Source organism: Microcebus murinus, chromosome 6 (assembly GCF_040939455.1).
Source record: "Microcebus murinus isolate Inina chromosome 6, M.murinus_Inina_mat1.0, whole genome shotgun sequence".
Lineage (NCBI taxonomy): Eukaryota > Metazoa > Chordata > Mammalia > Primates > Cheirogaleidae > Microcebus > Microcebus murinus.
This window is the reverse complement of record NC_134109.1, coordinates 47,572,547-47,592,242: the sequence shown is the minus strand read 5'-3', so window position 1 is coordinate 47,592,242 and position 19,696 is coordinate 47,572,547. Positions and strand designations below refer to the sequence as shown.

General features: G+C 37.4%; 1 protein-coding gene across 1 annotated transcript in view; it reads right to left on the bottom strand.

Annotated features, from left to right (window-relative positions):
* SOS2 (SOS Ras/Rho guanine nucleotide exchange factor 2) overlaps positions 1-19,696 on the bottom strand; it is an 87,184-nt gene that overhangs the window by 38,567 nt on the left and 28,921 nt on the right. Inside the window, exons 5-8 of the mRNA XM_012757969.3 lie at positions 15,483-15,686; positions 14,671-14,814; positions 10,780-10,890; positions 3,916-4,014 (exon numbers count right to left, since the gene is read on the bottom strand). Coding sequence (XP_012613423.1) covers positions 3,916-4,014; positions 10,780-10,890; positions 14,671-14,814; positions 15,483-15,686 — 558 coding nt within the window. The remainder of the gene's footprint in view (positions 1-3,915; positions 4,015-10,779; positions 10,891-14,670; positions 14,815-15,482; positions 15,687-19,696) is intronic.

The window sequence follows — 19,696 nt, the reverse complement described above, 5'->3', positions numbered from 1 at the left end:
AAATTAGCTGAGTGTGGTGGTACTCCCTGTAGTACCAGCAACTTGGGAGGCTAAGGCAGGAAGATCACTTGAGCCCAGGAGTTTGAGATTTCTGTGAGCTAGGCTGAAGCCATAGCACTCTAGCCTGGGCAACAGAACAAGACTCTAAATAAATAAACAAACAAACAAAAAATAAATAAAGAGAATTAAAAGGAAAAATATTATCTATAAAATGAACTTTAAAATATTGCCACGAGTAACAATAATCCAACAATGTACTTTAAAATAATTTTAGGCAAACTGTATATGGCATCCTGTAATTTCTCACTAGGTAGTGTTTTCCATCTTGCTTTATCATAAATCTGATTTGGGGAAATAAAATTTAAATAATAAATGCTAAATCCACAAATAAATCTCTCTTGGTATATCACTGAAGTAGATATTTCAAACTAAAACAGTGGCTAAAACAGTGCTCCAGGACTGTTTTCTACTCCTAAAGGAACATGATAAACTTTAGTCACATTGGTTCAGCCTTCTTTCTATGGTCTTCATCCCAAAGTAAATTTACACGAGATGGAATTTATTTTAGATGAGTATTGAGCCAAAACAGTATCACAAAAAGGCAACCTATAGAATGGGAGAAAAATATTTGCAAATCATATATCTGATAAGAGTTAATATCTAGAATACATAAAGAATTCCTACAACTCAACAAAAATAATCTGATTTAAAAATGGGCGAAGGACTCAGATATGTCTCTAAAGAAGATATACAAATGGCCAACAAGCATGTGAAAAGATGCTCAATATCACTAGTTATTAGGGAAATAAAAATGAAAACTATAATGAGATACAAACTCACATCCATTAGGATAGCTGCTATTTAAAAAAAAAAAAAAAAAACAGAAAACAAGAAGTGTTGGCAAAGATGTGCACTCCTGGTGGGAATATGAAATGGTACAGTGGCTATGAAAAACAGTATGGTGGTTCCTCAAAAAATTAAAAATTTAACTACCATATGATCCAGCAATTCTACCTCTGGGTGTACACCAAAAAGAATTGAAAGCAGGATCTCAAAGACATATTTGTACATCTACATTCATAGCAGCATTACTCATAGCTAAAAGAAAAAGTCCAAGAGTCTATCAATGGATGAAGGATAAATGCGGTATATACATACAATGGAACATTACCATATGTTAAAGTTATATGTAAGCTTCACTGATGTTGTGTGTTGTTCTAGCTTAATTTCTTCCACTGTCGGAATCAATTATAACTTCTTTGTCATTCCCTGGTTGACAGAATTTGCTATTACTGATAACACTTGCTAAAGACTTTTTTATAAATGTCTTTTGATAAAATGTGCATGCATTTTATTACTCTAGAGTATCTACTCAGGAATGAAATTGCTTGGTTATAGGGTGTGCATATCTTCCCCCATTTTTTTTTTTTTTTGGAGTGATCATAGCTCACTGCAGTCTCCAACTCCTGGGCTCAAGCAATCTTCCTATCTTGCCTCCCGAGTAGGTAGGACTACAGATGCACACCACCATACTCAGCTAATTTTTAAACTTTTTGTAGAGATGGGTCTCGCTATATTGCCCAGGCTGGTCTCAGACTCCGGGCTTCTGCCTCAGTCTTCCAAAGTGCTGAGATTACAGGTGTGAGCCACTGCTCCTGACCCGTATCTTCAAATTTAATAGGTAATGCCAGCCGGGCGTGGTGGCTCATCCCTGTAATCCTAGCACTCTGGGAGGCCAAGGCGGGTGGATTGCTCGAGGTCAGGAGTTCGAAAGCAGCCTGAGCAAGAGCAAGACCCCATCTCTACTATTAATAGAAAGAAATTAATTAGCCAACTATATATATAGAAAAAATTAGCTGGACATGGTGGCGCATGCCTGTAGTCCCAGCTACTTGGGAGGCTGAGGCAGGAGGATCGCTTGAGCCCAGGAGTTTGAGGTTGCTGTGAGCTAGGCTGATGCCATGGCACTCACTCTAGCCTGGGCAACAAAGCGAGACTCTGTCTCAAAAAAAAAAATTAAAATGCCAAGCAATTTTCCAAAGGGGGTTGTACAGCTTATAATCCTACTAGAATGCATAAGTATTCATATTGCTCTTTGTGCATATTTTCAGACTTTTAAATTTCTGTCATCTAGTGTGTATACAATGATACTTGGGTTAACTTTTGGTTTCAACTTGTATTTCCTTGATAATTAATGAGTTTGAATATATGTTTATTAAGTCTTTTGGATATCCTCTTTTGTGGAGTTATTCACATCTTCTGCCATTTTAAATATCTTCTCTTTTGTAGCTTGTCTTTCCATTCCACATTTCTATTTGCTCTTGCTGCTGTGCATAAATTAAAACTGAGTATATTCCACACTTATTCCAAGGGTTAGCAGTTGCACTGATCGGACAAGGATGGCTTCTCTTTATGTTTCATTCTTTGAAGCCTTAAGTCACTACAAACTAATAATATCTGCTGCCTTTGGACAAACATCAGAACTCACCAATGAGTGTTTCTTTTCCCACTTTACAATCTTTACACATTTTCTCTTGATCTTTTAAAGGTAGGAATGGTTACCAAAGTGGGCATGTGAGATGAAGATTTTCTGGCAACCATGCATTCTTATTTCACTGTGTCACTGTCAATATGACTCCAGCTAACATGGAAGGACCTTTGCCTACTTTCAGATTATTTCCCTTTTTCAAGTGTAATTCAAACATAACTTGCTCAGTAAAATTTTTAGCCCCAACTTCTTTTTTTAATTTTCTAAAGGACAAGCAGCTATAGTCCCCAACTTCTTCATTGCTCTTTAGAAGCAAAACATCTTTCTGCTTATGTGGTACCTCTCTTTTATGATACCTAGGAATTCATTTGGTAATTTCTAATGAATACCTACCTCAAGAATTCTTTTTACGGAGTCTTATTACTCACAGCATATGATGCTGGAGGCAACCAACTTTCATGCACAAATAGATGTACAACTTGATTGTGTATGTCTCCATGGAAACTAATGGATCCACAAAGAACTCATAAAAAGGACTGCAGGCTTCATTTAAATAAAACATATGCAGACCCAGATATATATTTAGATTTCTAAAATTCTTTTAAATTATTTTCACATTTTATTAGAAGTCCCATCATTAGTCTTCCAGTAGCCTTCTAATATTTGCTAACATTTAAAAATCCTGGCTTGACTGTATAATTGGAACTTATTTTTTCCCTTATCTGGATGATTGGTTTTTAAAATCCCCGAGGTTGGTCTTACTGCTACTCTGTCTGCATCGAAGATCAGGACATTGACCATAACAGCCTGACTCATCCTGAGTCACAGCTACTTTTGCTACCAATTAATCACTAGCCTCCAAGTCCTCTTAGCCAATGTGACTACAACCACCAGGACTAGTGATTAGCCAGTTAATTAAAATAAAGCAAAGAATCATTTTTTTAAAAAGTTTTATACATATATATATATATTTTTTAATGTGTTGCTTGGGTCCTAGCTAAGAGAAGAATACTATACTGTAAAGAAAAATGTTAACTTCAAAACCAATTTTCTTAATAAGTTAAACAAGATGGAAATTTAGTACACTTTTTGTACAAAAGTTGTTAATTACTTACATAAAACAAAAGGTAAGAGACTGGAATTGTGTGTCTCCAAAAGTTAATTTTGAAAAATAAATTCTTTTCTATTAGTTCTTAGAGAGTCAACATTATGAAATGACAGACAAAGATAACATTTTCCTCTATCACATGGGAATGATCTGAAGATATATAGAATTTTCTCCAAGGTCACTTAAAAGAAGTTAGAAATTTTAAAGATACTTCATTTTTACGACTAAAAAGTATTTAAAAATAATATGATCAGGTCAAAAACTGGTTTTTAGCCCCCAGAAATACAAGTATTTTTGGTTCAGAAAGCTTTTATCTTACCTTTAATAATTCAAAATAGTGCCAACAATGATACACTGGCACCAGCATAAGGCGTGGAAGGACATAACGAACTGCCTCTTTAAAACCATCAGCTATGGCCTGAAAAGCAAAAAGATATTATAGTCTATCTCTGATATCAAGGATATATAAAAGTAGTGCTTAACAGAAATAGCTTTTAAAAATTCAAGATACAGACTTAGCAAAACTATAATGGAAAGCATATACTACATTGAAATTCAAGTGCTGTAAATCAAGTTGTTAGTTTTTTCTCCCTTTCTTCCTTTATTCTTCATCTTTTATATGGCTAAAATAACTTCCACAATAGTCCTCTACAGCTTTTCTTCAAACGTTTGAGCTTCCATATCCCTAAAGGAATTCTGAAAAGCCATGTACCCTCTTGCACATTTTTACAACATCATCAGATATGTTTTAAATTTAAATTTTACAAAGGATGTATTTTGAGGAACGTTGTATATTGTAAATGTGATTTAAATATATTTCACCCAAGAAAAAGTGAATTCATTTCAGATTCGGCTCATTTAATTTATGAAAATATCTGTCATATAACTTGATTGACGAAGCCAATCTTCACTGTCAAAATAAATAAGTAGGAGATTTAATTTGTCAAAAGCCTGACTTTATTCTTAATTTCAAATAAGCGGCCAGGTGTGGTGGCTCACGCCTGTAATCCTAGCATTCTGGGAGGTCGAGGCGTGCGGATTGCTCCAGGTCAGGAGTTTGAAACCAGCCTGAGCAAGAGCGAGACCCTGTCTCTACTATAAACAGAAAGAAATTAATTGGCCAACTAATATATATAGAAAAAATTAGCTGGGCATGGTGGCGTGTGCCTGTAGTCCCAGCTACTCGGGAGGCTGAGGCAGGAGGATCGCTTGAGCCCAGGAGTTTAAGGTTGCCGTGAGCTAGCCTGATGCCACAGCACTCACTCTAGCCTGGGCAACAAAGCGAGACCCTGTCTCAAAAAATTAATTAATTAATTAATTAATTAGTTTCAAATAAGCATATAAATGTCATGGCTTCAAGAATTAAAAGCATCTGGAAGAATCGACAACTGCTTCTAACATCAAGGAATGAGAATTTTATAAGCCTCCCCTCTCCTTTATTTCAAATGAATAAAGTACTTAAAAATGTTACTATATAATAATATAAACCCTTGTTATAATCATCTCACTTCTTAATTCTTAGGCAGTAGGATACAAGACATAGAGAAGACATTTCAGCTACCAAGAGTTTTTTTTTTTTTTTTTTTTAACCATAAGCACCCCACACCCTTCTTTTGGAAACTCTTTTGCTTTATATTCAATGAACTCTCCCTTAGGAATAACATCTTTTTTTTTGGGGGGGGGGTTAGTGCCATGGAGGTTTTTATACCTTCAATCAAGGAATAATGGAAAATTCAATATGGCAATTGCTAATATGCAAGAAAAGTTGGAAAAGAGAGGGCAAAAAACACAAACAAGATTTTAAGCACACTAAACATTGATCCAGGCTGGGCGTGGTGGCTCATGCCTGTAATCCTAGCACTCTGGAAGGCGGAGGTGGGCAGATTGCTTGAGGTTGGGAGTTTGAAACCAGTCTGAGTGAGACCCCATCTCTACTAAAAATAGAAAGAAATTAATTGACCAACTAAAAATATATATACAAAAAACTAGCCGGGCCTGGTGGTGCATGCCTGTAGTTCCAGCTACTCAGGAGGCTGAGGCAGTAGGATTGCTTGAGCCCAGGAGACTGCGGTTGCTGTGAGCTAGGCTGATGCCACGGCACTCACTCTAGCCTGGGCAACAAAGTGAGACTCTGTCTCAAAAATAAATAAATAAATAAACACTGATCCACTTAAAGCCAGTTGTGCCTTTATATAATAACCTTAAAAATCTTAGTGTACAGTTAGGAATAGGTAATACCCCAGTTTTCTAGACTACTACTCTGTAGAATAAATGATTTCCTAAAATTTATGAGGGATTGAAAAGTCACTCATGTTGATTTTAAATATCTTTAAGGTTCACCTACTGGTATTTCTCCCCTTAAGGAAAACACCAACCAGGCCGGGCGCGGTAGCTCACGCCTGTAATCCTAGCACTCTGGGAGGCCGAGGCGGGCGGATTGCTCAAGGTCAGGAGTTCAAAACCAGCCTGAGCAAGACCCCGTCTCTACCATAAAAAAATAGAAAGAAATTAATTGGCCAACTAATATATATAATATAAAAATCAGCCGGGCATGGTGGCACATGCCTGTAGTCCCAGCTACTCGGGAGGCTGAGGCAGGAGGATTGCTCGAGCCCAGGAGTTTGAGGTTGCTGTGAGCTAGGCTGATGCCACGGCACTCACTCTAGCCTAGGCAAGAAAGCGAGACTCTGTCTCAAAAAAAAAAAAAAAAAAGAAAAAAAAGAAAAACACCAACCAGAGCAATATATGTGAGAAAGAATCTGATTTTTTTGTTTTCTTTATACGAATACTTCCATAATTCTTTTTTTTTTTTTTTTTTTTTTTTTGAGACAGAATCTCACTCTGTTGCCTGGGCTAGAGTGTCGTGGCATCAGCCTAGCTCAGAGCAACCTCAAACTCCTGGGCTCGAGCGATCCTCCTGCCTCAGCCTCCCGAGTAGCTGGGACTACAGGCATGCACCACCATGCCCAGCTAATTTATTATATATATATTTTTAGTTGTCCAGCTAATTTGTTTCTGTTTTTAGTAGAGACAGGGTCTTGCTCTTGCTAAGGCTGGTCTCGAACTCCTGAGCTAAAAGGATCCGCCTGCCACGGCCTCCCAAAGTGCTAGGATTACAGGTGTGAGCCACCACGCCCAGCCTCTCATATTTTCTTAACTGAAGTTAAATGATAATTTTGTTCAACAGACTTATTACCCAGTAACCAGACTTGTTACCAGGATAGGCAAAAAGAGCCAACTATTTTCTTAAAGATTCATTTCTTTTAGCATTTGCTATGGTCTGAATGTTTATGTCTCCCCAAAATTCCTATGTTGAAACCTAATCCCCAATGCAATAGTATTAAGAGGTGGGACTTTTAGGAGGTGATCAGGATGTGAGGGCACAGCCTTCAGTAATGGGACTGGTACCCTTATAAAAGCAGCCCAAGGGAGCTTATTTGTTCCTTCTACCATGTGAGGACACAGTGAGAAAGCACCATTTATAAGCCAGAAGAATAAGCCCTCACCAGACACTGAATCTGCTGGCACCTTGATCTTGGACTTCTCAGTCTCGAAAACTGTGAGAAATAAATTCTGTTGTTTATAAAGCAATCCAGTTGACATTATTTTGTTAGAGCAGCCTGAATGGACTAAGAAAGCATTAAAATAATACAGTGATATGAAATTACTCTGGATGTTTTATATATAGTGCTACCGAAACCAATGTGAAACTTTAAATTAGTATGCAAGGTCATCTATTTTATTAATTTGGGCTAAAATAGCTACTAAAGTATACTCTAAAATTTCTGCAATGTTCATAGTGTAAGGAGCCCTCTGATAGTAACAGGAGCTATACTGAGTGTTTAATACATGCCAAACATTGTTTATGCTTTATATGTATTCCTATTTAATTTTCATAACTATTAGAGGTATACATTGTTATCATCACCATTTTACAAATAAGTAAACTGAGTCTCAGAGAGTCACTGAATTGCTAAAGGTAATGCAACTACTAATTGACCCAAAGCCAGAAGTTCTGACTCCAAATCTCATTTTGTTAAGGTGTGCTATATAGCTTCAAAGATGCTTTTTGTTTTTTATTGAAACATTACTTAAACTGAATGAAAAATTTTAAGTTAACACCATACAAGTGAGTTTGGCCAAAAGGGGTTTTACCTAATTTTCAGTTTTACTGAATATCTGGGGGGATAACTTCGATAACTATGTCCTAAATATTCAAATTCCACAGCAAGAATTCCTAATAAAATAGGAATGAAACAAGAAATGTATTGTGAGTGCTTTTAATGAGTGTGCAAAGTATTTATAAACAGAAGATTGTCCCTTTAATTGTTTACTTTACACTTTTTATAAACATGTAAGAATTAATTTATTCCTCTCTTTAAGTAATTTTGAAAATTAGGTATAATTTTTATTCCAAGTTTATAAATTTTTGAGAATAAAGTAGTAGAAGGAGATAAAGGGAATTCACAGTAAGGAGGGCAGGAAGAAGATGATAAATTCAGTTTTAAACACGTTATATTTTGAAGTGCCTATAGGTTATCCAAGTGAATCAGTTCATGGCAGCTGGTTATATGAAAGTGTAAAGGACACACACATATACACACAGTGCTCAAAAGTAAGTGATGAGGCCGGGCGCGGTGGCTCACACCTGTAATCCTAGCTCTCTGGGAGGCTGAGGCGGGTGGATTGCTCAAGGTCAGGAGTTCAAAACCAGCCTGAGCAAGAGCGAGACCCCGTCTCTACTATAAATAGAAAGAAATTAATTGGCCAATTGATATGTATATAAAAAATTAGCCGGGCATGGTGGCGCATGCTTGTAGTCCCAGCTACTCGGGAGGCTGAGGCAGAAGGATCGCTCGAGCCCAGGAGTGTGAGGTTGCTGTGAGCTAGGCTGATGCCATGGCACTCACTCTAGCCTGGACAACAAAGCGAGACTCTGTCTCAAAAAAAAAAAAAAAAAAAAAGTAAGTGATGGCCTGGAAATACAAACAGAAAGTCATCAGCATATAGGTATGGATGAAGTTACCCTAGAAGAGCACGGAAAGACAGAAAAACAGAGTTGGATAACAGCTACAATTGAGGAGACTAAGAAGAAATCAGAGAAGTAAAATGAAAATTAGAGAAAATGGTATCATTAACAGCCTAGACACAAGAAAGGGACTAACAAATACTATCAACATAAATATGAAATTAAAATATCTTCTAGATTTGGCAATTAATTGTGAGAGGCTGTTTTTAGTATTATATTCTGATTAGAATAGACATAGTAGTGTTTTGACAAAGAACAGTGAAAAATAACATGAAGACAACTGGCTGCAAAGTGAAAAAATCAAAGAGAGGAGTGACTAGAGTGAATGGTTTGTTCATCTGTTCACTTGCTTTAAAAGACAATAAAGATCTGACCATAATCACATGCTGAGGGGAGGAAGTTAGTCTTAGTCTAGATGCAGAAGTTTCTACAGCCAATAAGTAGTCAAGTATCACTTGTGCCAATGTAAGCTTTGCTATAAGTGTTGACAGAGTAAAAATATCATTTTATTTTATACATTAACTTGTATACTCCTCCTCAATACAGTTTAAAGATGGCTATTATAATGAATTTTTAAAAGTACAGTATTTATTTCCTTTAAATTATACACCTGGGCCGGGTGCGGTGGCTCACACCTGTAAACTAGCACTCTGGGAGGCCGAGGCAGGAGGATTGCTCGAGATCAGGAGTTCGAAACCAGCCTGAGACGGGGTCTCACACTTGCTCTACTATAAATAGAAAGAAATTAATTGTCCAACTAATATATATAGAAAAAATTAGCTGGGCACGGTGGTGCATGCCTGTATTCCCAGCTACTTGGGAGGCTGAGGCAGTAGGATTGCTTGAGCCCAGGAGTTTGAGGTTGTTGTGAGCTAAGCTGACGCCACGGCACTCACTCTAGCCTGGGCAACAAAGCGAGAGTCTGTCTCAAGATAGATAGATAGATAACAAAGCGAGACTCTGTCTCAACAAGAAGGAAGGGAGGGGAGGGGAGGGGGGAGGGGAGGGGAGGAGAGGGGGGGGAGGGGAGGGGAGGAGAGGGAGAGGGAGAGGGAGAGGGAGAGGGAGAGGGAGAGGGAGAGGGAGAGGGAGAGGGAGAGGGAGAGGGAGAGGGAGAGGGAGAGGGAGAGGGAGAGGGAGAGGAGAGGAGAGGAAGAATTAATTATAGGCCTGACACAATATCAATAAGACTGTATGTGAGGCTATTATGATTTCTCCAACTCTATCTCCTATAGGGACTATAATCCTGAAATAGCTCTCCAGATTCATCTCTATATCCCAAATCTAGGATATGCCAGATTCTTCTGGTCATCCAGTATTTGTGATGTTGTACTACAAAAGATTTTCATATAAAGAAGAGATCGAGGGCCAGGTGCAGTGGCACACGCCTGTAACACCAGCACTTTGGAAGGTCGAGGTAGGAGGATCACTTGAGGCCAGGAGTTTGAGACCCTGCCTCTACAAAATTTTTTAAAAAAAGAGCCAGATGTGGTGGTTTGTGCCTATAGTTCCAGCTACTTGAGAAGTTAAGGTGGGAGGATTCCTTGAAACCAGGAGTTTGAGGCTGCAGTAAGCTACCACCCACAACTGTACTCCAGCCTGGGTGACAGAGTGAGACCCCATCTTTTTTTTTTGGAGACAGAGTCTCACTCTCTTGCCCAGGCTAGAATGCCATGGCATCAGCCTAGCTCACAGCAACCTCAAACTCCTGGACTCAAGCGGTCCTCCTGCCTCAGCCTCCCAGGTAGCTGGGACTACAGGCACATGCCACCATCCCCGGCTAACTTTTTTTTCTATTTTTAGTTGTTTGACTAATTTCTTTCTATTTATAGTAGAGATGTGGTCTTGCTCTTGCTCAAGATGGTCTCGAACTCCTGAGCTCAAACAATCCTCCCACCTCGACCTCTCAGAGTGCTAAGATTACAGGTGTGAGCCACTGTGCCCGGCCGAGACCCCAACTCTTAAAAAAAAAAAGACAGAAAGAAAACAGAAGACAATCTAAAATGGGTTTAGAATTAATAGGATTTGAGGGATTAATGAAATATTTTTCTCACTTGCTTTATAAAAAGACTCCAGAATTATAAACATTTGAAGGATAAGATGGTGAAATATTCCTTTACTTACTTCATAAAAAAGAAAAAAAATTAAGTTTACCTGAAAGTGTGCAGCAACTGCAGGTCTGGCCATCAGTTTACTGAAATGTTCATTAAACTCTGGTGAAAGAATGTCCTGTGATAATGTTTCATAAGGATCAAATGCTTGTTCCTATTTTTTTAAAAGAAAAATGTGTCAGATTTAAAAGAACATGTTTTCTACTAATATGGTATAGATTACTTAATAGCAAATTTTTATTCAAGTCCTCAATTAGATTTCAATCCCTACTTTTTTTTTTCCCTACTTTTTCAGGGATAACAATAACTATGGCTGCAACTGGTAAATTTTTAAAAATGTAAGTAAGTAGTGACTTAGAGTAATAGATGACAAGAGGCTATAGGTCTTAAAATAGGTCACTGATTTTGTGGTCACAAATATCAAACTATTAAAATGCTTATGCACATTTAACCCCAGTAAATGAAAAGGGTAAGAGTAGGCTGGAGTTTGAATTCAGCTATGCTTACCTAAGTTGAAATGAGTTTACATTCCAAATTATTTTCAAAGGAAACAAAAGTGATAGCTCTTATATGATTCCACTACATGAAATATCTAAAATAGCCAATCATAGAGACAGAAAGTAGACTGTAAGTAAGAGGAGTGGGAGGAATGGGGATTTCTTGCTCTTTGGGTAGAGTTTCTGTTTGGAGTGATGAAAAAGTTCTGGAAATAGATAGTAGTGATGGGTGTACAATACTGTGAATTTATTTAATGCCACTGAATTGTACACTTAAAAAATGGTTAAAATGGCAAATTTAATGGTTTTTATATATCTATAACCGAAATAAAAAATAATATGGTATTTTGAATTACATCTTTGACAGTACAGCAGGCAACCAGACCAAATATAAGATAGCATAGCATAAATATATTCTACCAAGAACAAAGGCTGAATATTTTTAATTTTTTTTTTTTTTTTGAGACAGAGACTCGCTTTGTTGCCTAGGCTAGAGTGAGTGCCATGGCGTCAGCCTAGCTCACAGCAACCTCAAACTCCTGGGCTCAAGCAATCCTTCTGCCTCAGCCTCCCAAGTAGCTGGGACTACAGGCATGCGCCACCATGCCCGGCTAATTTTTTCTATATATATTAGTTGGCCAATTAATTTCTTTCTATTTATAGTAGAGACAGGGTCTCGCTCTTGCTCAGGCTGGTTTTGAACTCCTGACTTGGAGCCATCTGCCTGCCTTGGCCTCCCAGAGAGCTAGGATTACAGGCGTGAGCCACCTCGCCTGGCCTGAATATTTTTAATTAAAAAAATTTTTTTTTCTCCTCTTCATCATCCTCAGATAATTTTTTTTTTCTTTTTCCCAAGGCTGAATATTTTGATTAGGCATCAGTAACTGAATATTTCTATACTATCAGTTTCTTTGTCTATAAAATGGATGTAATAAAAGTGATCTACATTTTCAGAAAATTATATTCAGAAGTCTATATTCAAAGATTATAAAATTAAGAAATTTTTTATATGAACTCTAAAGACAGCACATTGAAAGTTCTGTTTTCCAGGCTGGGCGCGGCGGCTCACGCCTGTAATTCTAGCACTGTGGGAGGCCGAGGCAGACAGATGGCTCGAGGTCAGGAGTTTGAAACCAGCCTGAGCAAGAGTGAGACGCCGTCTCTACTATAAATAGAAAGAAATTAATTGGCCAACTAATATATATAGAAAAAATTAGCCAGGCATGGTGGTGCATGCCTGTAGTCCCAGCTACTCGGGAGGCTGAGGCAGAAGGCTTGCTTGAGCCCAGGAGTTTGAGGTTGCTGTGAGCCAGCCTGACGCCACGGCACTCACTCTAGCCTGGACAACAAAGTGAGACTCTGTCTGGAAAAAAAAAAAAAAAAAGTTGTGTTTTCCAGAAGACATTAAAATAGCCAATGAGTATGAAAAGATGTTCCACATCATATTTTTAGAAAAGCAAAATTAAAGAAAAATAAATGATTTCTTTTCCCAGTAGATGGCAAAAATGAATGGAATAATACCCAGAGTTAGTAAAAAGGGAGGGGGTGGGCAAAGGTGGAACTTATCTAGAAGTGAATCTGGCAAAATGTTTCAAAGTTCTAAAAAATGTACCTAGTCTATATAATTCCACTTCCAAGAATATGTGTTTAAAAAATTATTAAACTATAAAGGTATAGTGCACATATGTTTGTTGCAGTGCTGTTTACAGTAACAAAAAAAAATCTACAACCTTAGGGATAATAGATGGTTAAAATGTTATGGTATTTCTATAAAACATAGTATTACTAATACTTAAAAACTCAGATAGGTGCACTTGCTCATGCCTATAGTCACAGCACTTTGGGAGGCAGAGGTAGGAGGATCCTTTGAGGCCAAGGGTTCAAGACTAGCCTGGACAACATAATGAGACTCTGTCTCCACAAAAATAAGAAAAATTAGCCAGGCATGATGATGCATGCCTGTGGACCTACTGGGGAGGCTGAGGCAGGAGGATCACTTGAGCCCTGAGTTCGAGGCAAGGCTGCAGTGAGTTATGATCACACCAAGACACTCCAGCCTGGGTGACAGAGTAAGACCCTGCCTGCCCTCCCCCGCAAAATTTTTTCTTAATTGTGCTAAAGTATATTTATTAACATGGAAAAAGTTTATGTACGTAGAGTAAAAAATAGCAAGTTACAAAATAGTAGGATCTGATTTTTTAAAAACACATATGTTTGTATGTATGCACAGAAAAATATAAGAATGAATAAATGTTATAAGGGTAAGTTATTTCTGGGTGTTGCAAAATAGAGAAATTTTCATTTTATTTATATTTGTCTGTATTTTTCTGAATATTTTTACAATGAGCTATATTACTTTTATAATCATTTAAAAGACAACATAAGCCAGGTGCAGTAGATCACGCCTGTAATCCTAGCACTCTGGGAGGCCGAGGTGGGAGGATCCCTCAAGGTCAGGAGTTTGAAACCAGCCTGAGCAAGAACGAGACCCCGTCTCTACTAAAAATAGAAAGAAATTAATTGGCCAACTTAAAATATATAGAAAAAATTAGCCGGGCATGGTGGTGCATGACTGTAGTCCCAGCTACTCAGGAGGCTGAGGCAGGAGGATTCCTTGAGCCCAGGAGTTTGAGGTTGCTGTGAGCTAGGCAGATGCCATGGCATTCTAGCCTGGGCAACAGAGTAAGACACTGTCTCAAAAAATAAATAAATAAATAAATAAATAAATAAATAAATAAATAAATAAATAAATAAATGACAACATAACTTTCATTTCAGAAAAAATTAAAATAATATAAACCTCTTTCTAATTAAGTTTAAAATCCACAAAAGGAGCTATAGTCAATAAAATTTATTTTCCTTTATCTTCAACACACTTACCATTACGAAAAAAATCCTAAACATTACTATTCTAATACATAAACTCTGACTATAAATATTATAATACAAGATAAAGAAGTATCATTATAAATATAGCCAATGCAATTCTAGTTTACTATTGGTTAAATCTTCAGTTGTTTTTGTTTTGTTTATTTTAGATGGGGTCTGGCTCTGTCACCTGGACTGGAAAGCCATGGCATCAGCCTCACTCACAGCAACCTCAAACACCTGACTCAAGCAATTCTCCTGCCTCAGCCTCCAGAGTAGCTGGGATTACAGGCAAACGCCACCACATCCAGCTAATTTTTCTACATTTAGTAGAGACAGGGTCTTGCTTTTGCTCAAGTTGGTCTCAAACTCTGAGCTCCAGAGATCCTCCTGCTTTGGCCTCCCAGAGTGCTAGGATTACAGGCGTGAGCCACTGCGCCCGGCCCTTAAGGTTTTTTTTAAATAATAACCAGCAGTGTCTTCTGATTTTCACAAAGAATATCTTACTAAACTTCTTAATACAGCAGTTAGGACTCTAATAAGAATATAAAGTAGTTTTGTAAACCTACTTCTGCCAAATCTTCAAAACAGCTGCCAGCTAACGGATGAGGACTGCTTTCATCAGTCATTTCAACTGTGTCTTCAATCAAACCTAAAAGTTTCACCGTCAATTCATGTATATCTGAAATGTTACTAAAAATCTTTTCAATATCCTGAAAAAAGAAAAAGAAAGGTTAAGATATGTGAGGTTGAAAATTGTGTTTAAAAATTACTAAGTGTTAAGGGTGTATTTTCACCGAATCGCAAACTATTTTAATAATATATTCTAAAACATAGTGACAGTCATTTCAGTCATGAAAAAGGAAAAGAAATTTTAAAATCTCTTGAATTACACACAGTAAAAATACTGGAAAATATAGATTCTAAATAGTGTCATTAAATAATTCTAAAACCTGGGATTACAGACACAAGCCTGTAATTTTATTTAATTTATAAAATAAAATTATACTCTGGATAATTCTAAGCAACTCTTTACATAAAGAATTCTGGCATTTGAGTGCTTTAAAACTGGCTAAAATGCTAAAATACTTGATCAAGGTTTTACAGAGCTGGTTAACGAAAAGAGCTGAGATCAGAATGCATATAACTCCTAATCCAGATACAATATAGTAAAACCCCCTTTCTAATTTTGTGTCTAATTTTCATTGTCACTGCACTTAGTACATCAGTATAATAATTCACATATTTTTTAAAACCCATAAATACATAAAACTATTTTTATATATTCATAAAGTATATAAAGCTACTATTTATTAATATGATTTTAAGCTGCTGTTTGACTTTTTGGGTACATAGAATTTCAACCTAAAAAGGTACTTACGGAAGGTTTAAACAGGTTTCTGTCAGAAAGAAAGGCTTCTCGAAACACTTTTATGATCATATTCAGTTGCCGCAGATACTGTCTTTCTTCTGCAATTTCACTTCTGACAAGATCATAGTAGTTTAGTTCACCTGAAGAACTAGGTTCATCTTCACAGAGAGAAACCACACCTATGTCATCTTGATCAAACATGTCCATCAAAACCTGAGAAATATAAATCAGTAACATATAAACTTATTTTCCTTACTACAAAACTGCCTCTAAGTGCTTGAAATCAAATATTAAACAATGTGTGTAGTATTATATGCAAATTTATATAAGAAAATTTCGAATAAAAGAAAATAAAAAGCTGAAGGTGGGAAATGTTCAAATAAAACTGGATATGGCAAAATAAGTATTTCTGGAAATAAGAGAGACCTAATTGAAATATATATGTATGTAGATATACGTGTGTGTATAATACGGGATGTCCCAAAAGTCGCCATACATAGGGAAAATGGAAAACTGTAGCTAAATGACCCTTTATCTACAAAATATTCATTAAGTAATGATCAGTGTGATGCTTTTCAGATGCATATTTACTACCCCGACCACTGCTATTAAGTTGATTTGCTAAACTCAACCATTTCTTCTTTCAGAAATAGTAAAAACTGCTACCATGGACTTACATCAACCAACAGGCAAGAACCAGTTGTTAATCAAAAGTAATAGGAGAGGGTAACAATATATTTTAGAATGATAATTAAAGAAGGATATCCCTAATGAATATAGATGCAAAAATTTTCAACAAAATCTTAGCTAACTGAATCCAGACACTTATCAAAAAAATAATCCACCACGACCAAGTGGGCTTCATCCCAGGGATGCAGGGATGGTTCAACATACATAAATCTATAAATGCAATTCACCACATAAACAGAAGCAAAAACAAAGACCACATGATTCTTTCAATAGATGCAGAAAAAGCTTTTGACAAAATTCAACACCCTTTCATGATACGAACACTTAAGAAAATAGGCATAGAAGGGACATACCTAAAAATGATACAAGCCATATATGACAGACCCATAGCCAACATCATACTGAATGGGGAAAAATTGAAATCATTCCCACTTAGAACTGGAACCAGACAAGGCTGCCCACTATCTCCACTTCTGTTCAACATAGTGCTGGAAGTCTTGGCTACAGCAATCAGACAGGAAAATGGAAAAGGTATCCAATTAGGGGCAGAAGAGATCAAACTTTCACTGTTTGCTGATGATACGATATTGTATCTAGAAAACCCCAAAGATTCAACCAAGAAACTCCTGAAACTGATCAATGAATTTAGCAAAGTCTCAGGATACAAAATTAATACACAGAAATCAGAGGCATTCATATACGCCAACAACAATCTAATTGAGAACCAAATCAAATACTCAATTCCCTTCACAATAGCAACAAAGAAATTAAAGTACCTAGGAATATACTTAACCAAGGACGTAAAAGACCTCTACAGGGAGAACTATGAAACACTGAGGAAGGAAATAGCAGAGGATGTAAACAGATGGAAATCCATACCATGCTCGTGGATCGGCAGACTCAATATCATCAAAATGTCTATACTACCCAAACTGATCTACAGATTCAATGCAATATCTATTAAAATCCCATCAGCATTCTTCACAGATATAGGAAAAATAATTTTATGCTTCGTATGGAACCAAAGAAGGCCCCGAATATCAAGAGCAATTCTAGGCAACAAAAACAAAATGGGAGGCATTAATATGCCAGATATCAAACTATACTACAAAGCTGTAGTAATTAAATCAATATGGTATTGGCACAAAAATAGGAATATTGACCAGTGGAACAGATGTGAGAATCCTGATATAAAACCACCCTCATATAGCCATCTAATCTTTGACAAAGCAGACAAAAACATACGCTGGGGAAAGAATCCCTCTTCAATAAATGGTGCTGGGAAAACTGGATAGCCACCTGCAGAAGGCTAAAACAGGACCCACACCTTTCACCTCTCACAAAAACCAACTCACGCTGGATAACAGACTTAAACCTAAGGTATGAAACTATTAGAACTCTAGAGGAAAAAGTTGGAAACACTCTCCTAGACATCGGCCTGGGCAAAGAGTTTATGAAGAAGTCCCCAAAGGCAATCACAGCAGCAACAAAAATAAATAAATGGGACATGATCAAACTACAAAGCTTCTGCACAGCCAAAGAAATAGTCATGAAAGTAAACAGACAACCTACAGAATGGAAGAAAATTTTTGCATCCTATGCATCCAATAAGGGACTGATAACTAGAATATACTTAGAACTCACGAAAATCAGGAAGAAAAAATCAAATAACCCCATTAAAAAGTGGGCAAAGGACTTGAACAGAAACTTTTCTAAAGAAGGCAGAAGAATGGCCAACAAACATATGAAAAAATGCTCAACATCTCTAATCATCAGGGAAATGCAAATCAAAACCACAATGAGATATCACTTAACCCCAGTGAGAATGGCCTTTATCAAAAAATCTCCAAACAATAAATGCTGGCGTGGTTGCGGAGAGAGAGGACCACTCCTACACTGCTGGTGGGACTGCAAACTAGTTCAACCTCTGTAGAAAGCAATATGGAGATATCTTAAAGCGATACAAGTGATTCTACCATTTGATCCACCAATCCCATTGCTGGGCATCTACCCAAAAGATCCAAGGACACTCTACAAAAAAGACACCTGCACTCAAATGTTTATAGCAGCACAATTCATAACTGCAAGGCTGTGGAAACAGCCCAAGTGCCCATCAATCCAAGAATGGATTAATAAAATGTGGTATATGTATACCATGGAGTACTATTCAGCTCTAAGAAAATGGTGACATAGCACATCTTATATTTTCCTGGTTAGAGCTGGAACCCATACTATTAAGTGAAGTTTCCCAAGAATGGAAAAACAAGCACCACATATACTCACCAGCAAATTGGTATTAACTGAACAGCACCTAAATGGTCACATAGGTACTACAGTAATAGGGTATTGGGCAGGTGGGAGGGGGGAGGGGGGCGGGTATATACATACATAATGAGTGAGATGTGCACCATCTGGGGGATGGTCATGATGGAGACTCAGACTTGTGGGGGGAGGGAGGGAAATGGGCATTTATTTAAACCTTAAAATCTGTACCCCCATATGCCGAAATAAAAAATAATAATAATAATTAAAGAAGGTATAATCCTGAAAAGGAAACTGAAGAAGGAGAAAAAAGACACATGACAACTAAATAAACAATAAGTGATTCTGGACTTATAGATCACTGCTATAAAGGACAAGTGGCAAAACTTGAATGTTTGAGAATTAGATGGTACAATGTATTAATTTCCTGAATTTTCATTGTCATACTGCAGTAATATTGGAGAATGTTTTTATTTATAGGACACACTATATTGGCAACTTATTCTCAAATGGTTCAAGCAGCAAAGGAATACTTTTTTTTTTTTTTTTTTTTTTTTTTTTTTTTTTTTTTTTTTTTTTTTTTTTTTTTTTTTTTTTGAGACAGAGTCTCGCTTTGTTGCCCAGGCTAGAGTGAGTGCCGTGGTGTCAGCCTAGCTCACAGCAACCTCAAACTCCTGGCTCAAGCAATCCTCCTGCCTCAGCCTCCCAAGTAGCTGGGACTACAGGCATTCGCCACCATGCCTGGCTAATTTTTTTTTTTGTATATATATTAGTTGGCCAATTAATTTCCTTCTATTTTATAGTAGAGACGGGGTCTCACTCTTGCTCAGGCTGGTTTCGAACTCCTGACCTCGAGCAATCCGCCCGCCTCGGCCTCCCAGAGAGCTAGGATTACAGGCGTGAGCCACCGCGCCCGGCCGCAAAGGAATACTTTTTATTGTACTTTCAACTTTTCTGTAAGTCTAAGATACTCCCAAAGTCAAAACACAAAGTAATCATTGGCCGGGCGTGGTGACTCATGCCTGTAATCCCAGGGCTCTGGGAGGCCCAGGCGGGCGGATTGCTTAAGGTCAGGAGTTCGAAACCAGCCTGAGCAAGCGTGAGACCGTCTCTACTATAAATAGAAAGAAATTAATTGGCCAACTAATATATATATATAAAAAATTAGCCGGGCATGGTGGCGCATGCCTGTAGTCCCAGCTACTCAGGAGGCTGAGGCAGCAGAATTGCTTGAGCCCAGGAGTTTGAGGTTGCTGTGAGCTAGGCTGACG